Raw genomic sequence first — 7287 nt, 5'->3', positions numbered from 1 at the left:
GACAAACAACGAAAACTTGGGTGAGGTGGTTCGAGAGTGATGAGAAACAAGAAGGTTCTATCGTACATCCGAGTTACAGTACCACTAGTGACTACATGCCATGACAAAGATGCTGCCGGCACACGCAGCTGCACACACATCCTATTGAAGTCGATCTGAAGATCAATGGCGGCGTTTCATGGCATGGCAAGCAAACAAGAACAGAGCAGAGCTACTACAACTACACTAGTAGTTTATCATGAGTCCATGACCAACGCTCCAGATTCCATACGCCATCCGAGCTCTGGGTGTTGCATTGCATCTTTTCAGCCGGCGGCGTGACAGCGTTGGTGCTTCTTCAGGTTCAGGCGACGCAGTTGAAGCCGCCTAGGCAACCCATCCAGAGGCTCCTCGCCGCCCTCTTCTGCAAAGCAGAAAAACAGCATGAGAATTCTAGCGCATGGTTTGCAAGAAGGAAGAAGATTGTGCAGAACAAAGACATGAGTTTTCTTTTGCAGTCGCGGCGTGCTCCGGAACGTACCCGTCTCGGCCGGCGGGAGACGACGGCGTCGTCCGGTGGCGGCACCCGGTACAGGTCGGCGTCGACGGGCCTGACCACCCTGCGGGCGGCGCCCTTGGCCGGCGCCGCAACGGCGCGGGACGCCCGCGCCCGGGCCTCCGCCGCTGGCACGCTCCTCGCGCCCCCGTTCCCGTTCCCAGCGCCGTCGCTGTAGTTGTCGCAGCGCGCCGGCAGCTTGTGCTCCCCCGGCGCCGGCCTCCGCGCCTTCTTGGGCGCTGGTGGCCTGCGCGGGGGCGGCGAGTACCGGAACCACGCGTCGCTGCAGGCCTCCGGCTCCGCCGCCGCCGCCGCGTACCACCAGGCGGAGTCCCCCGCCGCCGCCGCGGCGCCGGAGTGCGGCAGCTGCGGCTCCTCCGGCGAGGACGAGGACGAGTAGTAGTTCCACTCCCCGAACGCCGGCACGTGCCGCCGCCTCGCCTTGTGCTCCATGGCCTCTTCTCTGTGAGTCTGCGGCTCTCCAACCCGCCGCCGCCGCCAGCAAACTAGCGAAGGAGAAGTTGCTAGAACTAGAAGCCGATGAGCTTGGGTGGGGTGTCTAGCAAGGTAGCAGCAGCAGCAGAGAAGCTATGGCGGCGAAGGTGGTGGTGGGAGAAGGCCGGTGGCTGGATGCGCGTGTACTTATAGTATGAGGAACCGGATGAGCTAGGGAGAAGCTGCTCCGGTCTGGAGACGGTCGTCGAGCTTGGAGCGGAAGGGAGTGGGAAAAAGGAATGAGGGAGTGGTGGCTGGCTGGCTGGCTTCCGCTGTACTACTCCGCCACGGCCGCGCTCGGACCGGCAAGGAGGAAAGGCAACAGTGGCGCGGCAGGGACGACGACGGGTTTGACGGGGACGCGTTTATGAGGGAGGAGGAGGGGGCATGGGGGCCTCCTCGGGCTTCCTTGCGACCTCTATCCTCCTGCGGGCAATTCATGGAAGCCTGTGGCCTGTGGGCGCGGGCCGCGTGTACCGCCCCGGCATGCCTCTGCGCAGCAGCAGGTCGGGCGGCAGCAGCAGCAATGGCGCGCTGCCGCGAGCGCAGGCTTTCCGGCGGGGGCCCTGCCGGTGCCCTTGCGGCGGTGCCGTGCCGGTGGCTTGTATGATTTGGGCATGAGTGGGGGCTGATTACTGGACTAGTAGACTGCTTTTAGAGCGATTAAACAATGCGCCGTCGTCTCTCCTGCGCCTGCAGACCCTCGCTCAGGAATGCCTACGGCGCAGCTACCCCGGCTGCGACCATGGCTTTGCTTGATTGCTTGGAGTGCACTTCAAGGAAAACAAAATACTACTTGAAGTGCTCTTGAAAAGAAGTAAGGAGTAATCCGAAATCCTCTTCAAAAGAAGAAGGAATTTTATGAAGAAACAGAAGGGGAGGACAACTTCCGACACCTGCATTTTAGTGCTATGACGTACCATGGCCAAAGAATGAGCCGAAGATTAAAAAGCACCAGCCAGCAGTATTTTTTCCCATAGCAAATTAGCATCGGTCACCAGCCAAAGCCAGCACAACAGAGTGAATACAGTGATGTGAATCTTTTTTTCATCGAGTGGTGGTAATGTAAATCTTTGGCCGGAAGAGAAAAAGAGAATAATAAGGGTCACGAGAAGGAGCGGTCCTAAACTACTGACCGGGGCGGGTGGGGGCCCCGGGGCAGGGCGCATCGGGACGCTGCCCTCCACCGGGCGCGTGAAGGGCCCGAGGAGCAAAACGGTTGGCCGAAGCCCGGGTGTCAGGGACGCAAACGGGGCGCAGCGATAGGCGGTGTGGTCCATTGACCACTGACCAGTCAGTCAATTTACTCCTCCTCCTGCTGCCACTAGTAATTGCCGTTTTTATAGAGGATGAGGAATGTGCATTCTTTTTACCAGTCCGTTTAGTTGCCTCCCGTAAATTTTTTAAAAAAACATCTTTTTATATTTGAAGTACTAAATATAGACTAATCTCAAAAATAATTACAGAACTCGTCTGTAAATCGCGAGACGAATCTAATGAGACTAATTAATTCGCCATCATAGATTATTTATGTAGCATTAATGTAGCAATTTAGCATCTAATTACAGCCTAATAAGGTTCATTAGATTCGTCTCGCCATTTACAGACAGCAGTGGCAATCCGTTTTTTATTTCGTCTAAATTTAAATCTCCATGCAGGTGCTGGAATTTTTTTTTGAAATTTTGTAACTAAACACGCAGGGCAGGCACCGCCAAGGCAGGACGAAGGACGAAAGGGCGCCACGCGCCGCTACAGTTAATCGCGACTAGATGGAGCTGGGCAGGCAGGCGCGCGCCAGGGCAATAAACGCGGCGGCCCATCCTCGCTCGCCCGGCTCGTTCCGGCTAGCCCGCCGTCGATCGTGGGGGCATCAATGGCCGGCCGGGCCGGCGCTGAGCGGCGACCGCAACAGCGAGACCACAAGAGGCAGGCCATGACGCGACGGTGATGGCCGCCGGGCCAGCGGCTGCGCGCGCGCAGCGAACGCGAGCCGCAGGCGTCGTCGCCATGCCGCGCGTACTACAGTGCAGCAGCGCACACGGCTCGCAGCTGCGCGTACTAGATTGCTATATTTCCAAAAGTACCACTGAATTGTTTCGATCAGCTTGCTTGTGTCTTCTATTATGCAATGTTTGTGTGTAGGCAAGATTGAATGCGGGCAGTAGAAAGTTGAAGGTTTTTCGGTGTTCTTCTGGTATTTGAAGTGTAATTTTTGTTTTGCTCTCATCTTTTAAATTTTGTGACTGTACCTTTTACTTGTTTTTGACGCGAGTACCTTTTACTTGCCACAAGTCAAAACGAATTGACGGTTGATTAGGGGCAAAATAGTATTAACCTGTGAATAGTAAAGAGTAAAATCATAAAAATTAACAAAGCCAGCACGAGAAATTACAATTGCAGTTCGAAGTAAGGACGAACAAAAAGATGACATCATTAACGCAGGAAAGCGCGCTGCTTCTCGCGGAGGAGGTGCCCTCTCGCTCGTGAGCCGTGAATGATGAATCATAAGAGCAGGTCTTATAACCCAGTCCGTTGCCGGCGGAGAGAACCGCCAGCATGGTGAGCGTTTATGGCGGGCGGTGGCAGCGGGAGCAAGCTGGCAGCGCTGCGGCCGAGCAGCACGCGCTCGAGCACAGCAGCAGCGCGGCAAACGAGGGCAGGTCGCGCGCGCAGCACCCGGCTGGAAGCCGATTCTCTCTCCATTTTTCTCTCCCAGCCTGCCTCGCTGGCCTTATAATACCTGCTCTAAATGGCGCAAACGACAGAGCCGACGCGACGGCACAGCCTCGCGCGCACCAACGAACGCACGAGCCCGCAGGCCCCCCTCGCCATGCCGAGCAAACAGTGGCGCGGCGCGGCGCGCCCCTGCCCGCGCGGTCATGTACGTACCCTACTCCCGGCATGGCATGCCGCGCAGCGGCGCGCGCGTCGTCATGGACTCCACGGCATGGGCGTCGCCGAGCAGCGAGAGGTGTCGCGCCGCGCGCGTCAAGCAAGATTTTTTTCCCGACCGGTTGACCCAAACCGCCGGCCACCAGTTCCGGTTTACCGGACCGGTTGGACCGGTAACCGGTTTATACAGGCCAAACTCAAAATTGAATTCAAATGTTCCTGATGAAACGGTCAGTACCGGTTAGCCGGCCGGTTTGACGGTCAAATCGGACCGGTTTGACCGGTAACCGATCGGTTTGACTGGTAACCAGTCAAATTCATTTTTTTTTTGGTTTAAATTCAAATGCCCGCAAAGTATACTAAATAAATATTTGTATAACATATTTTAGTCTAAATGAACCCTCCAACCCTTTTTTGTACTAGTTTTACATTATATTTGTATACTTTTGTATGCACGTTTTTTTGTTTAACTTCAAATCCCCGCAAACTATACTAAATGAATGAATTTTTGAGAAAATTTGACACCATTAGATTCGTCGCACCTTTAAGCATTTTTAGGAATTTTTTTCATTTTTTGAATTTAAATTTAAATTTTGAATTTGGACCGGTTTGTCCCCAAACCGAAACCGGGGCGGACCGGTGATCCCCGGCGTCAAGGCGAGCGGGCGCGGCTTGCTGTCGCTGCGGCGCCACAGTGCCGCGCGCGCGACCCTTGATTTTATGGCCCTGCATGTTGCGGGCTGGGCTGTGGCCACCTGCCAATCTGCCCCGGCCTCGCGTGCTGCCGATCGAGCTGCTCCAGTCCAGGGCAGGCCATCTCCGATCCGCGCATGGCATGCACAGGCACAGCGACTGTGGCGTGCGTCAGCGTGGGGGCAGGTCTTGCTCGGGCTCGGGGAGGCTGATGAGCACCAGCAGTAGCTGTGTCCCGACCGAAGCAGAAGCACCCCCACCGTTTGTCTCGTAGCTGTAATGGCGTTTGTGCGCGAGAGGCTCTCGCCGTGGGCGCGCCCTGCATCTGCGTGCATGCATGGGCGCGGAGGCGATCGGAGCAAAACGAAGGGTGCAGGGATCGGAACGGGACCATGGGCAAGGGGCGGGCGTGGGCGAGCGGCCGGGGGCAGCGGGCGCGGCACCACTCTATCTCCATGCAACCTGCCAAGCCGCTGCTGCGTGCGTGGCCGGTCTCGTTACTCTACGGAGCTTCGGACAGTAGCCGAAGCAAGGAAAGGTAGTGAGTAGGTGCCAATGCTGCCCTGCTCTCTGCTCCGTCAGTGGTGGACCATGAATCATTTCGCTGCATGCCGTGCGCCCACATGCCACGCCTTGCCTGTGCGTTCGAGACGTGCAACACACACACGCGTACACGCGCATCCCTTTAATTGAATTTCGTGGTCGATCACGTGACATGACCACTACCAGCTTGGTTGGTTTCACTAACAGAGCAGCTAGCTACTTAATCTGCCAGTTTGGTCGTACACCAGCGAACGCATCCTGGCGCGCCGGTTCTGGGGCGCGCGCGAGTACGAGTCCATCACCAGGTCATGACCTACCCGGTGCTGATCCCTAATCCCTATGGATGGTATGGAAGCCTCTCATCAACGCTGCAGCTCGGATCGCAAGGTGCTGCTGCTGGGGGCCCTGCTGCAACCGATGCATGCATGCATGCGCGCTGCTGCTGCTGCATTAAATTCGGCATCGGTCACACAGTACAGTAGTGGTACTGTCTAGAACTGCAACTCTGCACGCACGCTCGTGGCCCCGCGTGCAGCCAGCCGCACTCGATCGGCGACCGGCGCTGTGTGAAGATCGGAACGCTTTGCACACGTTGACGGAATTCATCCGCCAGGCAGGAACATGCAAGTTTGCTTTGACATCACTCGCACAAAATTAAACCACATACATGACAGCATGCATGCATGCATGTTCGATTGATTCCATAATAATTTTACATGTCCTGGTGCTTTATCTCGGAGTCGTAGGGGCTCATAAGAGTGAAGCACCAGCACCAATATACAGTGGACGACTAGTCTTAACCTACCAGATTCCCTCAAAAAAAAAATCTACCAGATGAAATTAGAAAGGCAAACGGAAGTTTTCAGAAATGAAGAAAAGGCAAATGATCTGAGAGAGAAAATAGCACACGACGGAGTACACCACTGCTACGCTACGCAGCTCCATGGTTGCATTGTATTCCAAGTGTAGTCTTGATCTCCGCTGGTTCGCTTCAGGGTTCAGGCGATGCAGCCGAGGCCGCCCAGGCAACCCATCCACCGGCTCCTCGCCGCTCTCTTCTGCAACCAGCAAGGCAAGCAACACGTACGATCGCAAAACACATTCAGTTTGAGATAGACACCGATTCTTCGTTGCGAAGAAGAGTACGTACTTGCATTGTTTGAATTTGAGCACGTACCTGCCGCGGCCGGCGGCGGGTGGAAACGACGAACTCCGGCGAGGTCACCTGGTACAGGTCCTCGTCCACGGGCCGGACCACACGGCGGGAGGCCCTGGCCGCCGGGCGCGCCACCACCACCACGTCGGCGCCGGCGCCGGCGGGCTCCTCCCTCACCCGCGCCGCCACGGCCACACCGCTCCCCTTCCCGCTGCCGGCGCTGCAGTACTGCGGCCGCTTGATCTCCTCCGGCCTCCTGGCCTTCCTGTGCGCCGCCGGCGGCGGCGGCGGCCTGCTGCGCGGCGAGTAGCGGAAGCAGGCGGCGGCGTCGCTGCGAGCCCCCGCCGGCTCCGGCGAGCACCACCACCCGGCCGCGGCGGCGCCCGGCGGGGCCTCGTCCGGGGAGCAGGGCGAGCAGCGGTAGTTCCACTCCCCGAACGCCGGCACGTGCCGCCGCCTCGCCGCCCTGTACTCCATGATGACGACCTTGCTGCTTGTCGGCTGAGCTGGTGGTTGTGGCTGTGGCGGGGAGTAGTGGAGGACGGACGGTGTCTGGGCGTCTGGCCCGCCGGACGCGCGTATTTATAGCAAGAATCGAAGCATCGGCGCTGGGGGGAGCAACGCGAAGCTACAAAACACCCGAGAAAGAATAGGAGCGGAGGCAATGGCAATGCCAACGAGCTAGCTAGCTGGGGGGGCCGGTGGAGTTATAGCGGAAGTGGGAAAGAGGAATGAGGGTGTGCAGTGCAGTGTGGTGGTAGCTCCTACTACCATACCACCACTGTGGCGGTGGCACAGTAAACAGTGTGCAGCGGCGCGGTAGCTGTAGCTCTGCCGCGCCGTGGAGCTCCATGGCTCCACCGCACCCATCAGTCCATCACTGGGCATGGCGTGACAGTGCCGCGGCGGGGCAGCAGCAGAGAGACCCAGAGACCAGCGACGAGCTGAGCTCGCGTTAATGGGGACATGATGG

At 57.6% G+C, this 7287-nt stretch overlaps 2 protein-coding genes across 2 annotated transcripts; both read right to left on the bottom strand.

Annotated features, from left to right (window-relative positions):
• On the bottom strand, nucleotides 1-1761 carry LOC120699295 (guanine nucleotide-binding protein G(s) subunit alpha isoforms XLas-like). Its single transcript, XM_039983255.1, has 2 exons — nucleotides 521-1761; nucleotides 1-403 (listed from the first exon to the last, which is right to left on the bottom strand). The coding sequence occupies exons 1-2, from the start codon at nucleotides 986-988 to the stop codon at nucleotides 344-346; spliced, it is 528 nt and encodes a 175-aa protein (XP_039839189.1). The 5' UTR covers nucleotides 989-1761; the 3' UTR covers nucleotides 1-343.
• A 4051-nt stretch (nucleotides 1762-5812) lies between these two features.
• On the bottom strand, nucleotides 5813-6986 carry LOC120699293. Its single transcript, XM_039983251.1, has 2 exons — nucleotides 6336-6986; nucleotides 5813-6216 (listed from the first exon to the last, which is right to left on the bottom strand). The coding sequence occupies exons 1-2, from the start codon at nucleotides 6789-6791 to the stop codon at nucleotides 6157-6159; spliced, it is 516 nt and encodes a 171-aa protein (XP_039839185.1). The 5' UTR covers nucleotides 6792-6986; the 3' UTR covers nucleotides 5813-6156.
• Between the last annotated feature and the right edge of the window lie 301 nt (nucleotides 6987-7287).

The sequence above is a fragment of the Panicum virgatum genome, chromosome 3K, assembly GCF_016808335.1.
Source record: "Panicum virgatum strain AP13 chromosome 3K, P.virgatum_v5, whole genome shotgun sequence".
In the NCBI taxonomy this organism is placed as follows: domain Eukaryota; kingdom Viridiplantae; phylum Streptophyta; class Magnoliopsida; order Poales; family Poaceae; genus Panicum; species Panicum virgatum.
This window is presented reverse-complemented; position numbering and strand designations above follow the sequence as displayed.

What these genes read in the sequence shown, in the direction of transcription:
- LOC120699293 (XM_039983251.1), bottom strand. Translation starts at nt 6,791, where the DNA reads ATGGAGTACAGGGCGGCGAGGCGGCGGCACGTGCCGGCGTTCGGGGAG. An exon ending in CCCGCCGCCGGCCGCGGCAG is followed by an intron (nt 6,217 to 6,335) that starts GTACGTGCTCAA and finishes TGCTGGTTGCAG; the next exon opens with AAGAGAGCGGCGAGGAGCCG.
- LOC120699295 (XM_039983255.1), bottom strand. Translation starts at nt 988, where the DNA reads ATGGAGCACAAGGCGAGGCGGCGGCACGTGCCGGCGTTCGGGGAGTGG. An exon ending in TCTCCCGCCGGCCGAGACGG is followed by an intron (nt 404 to 520) that starts GTACGTTCCGGA and finishes TCTGCTTTGCAG; the next exon opens with AAGAGGGCGGCGAGGAGCCT.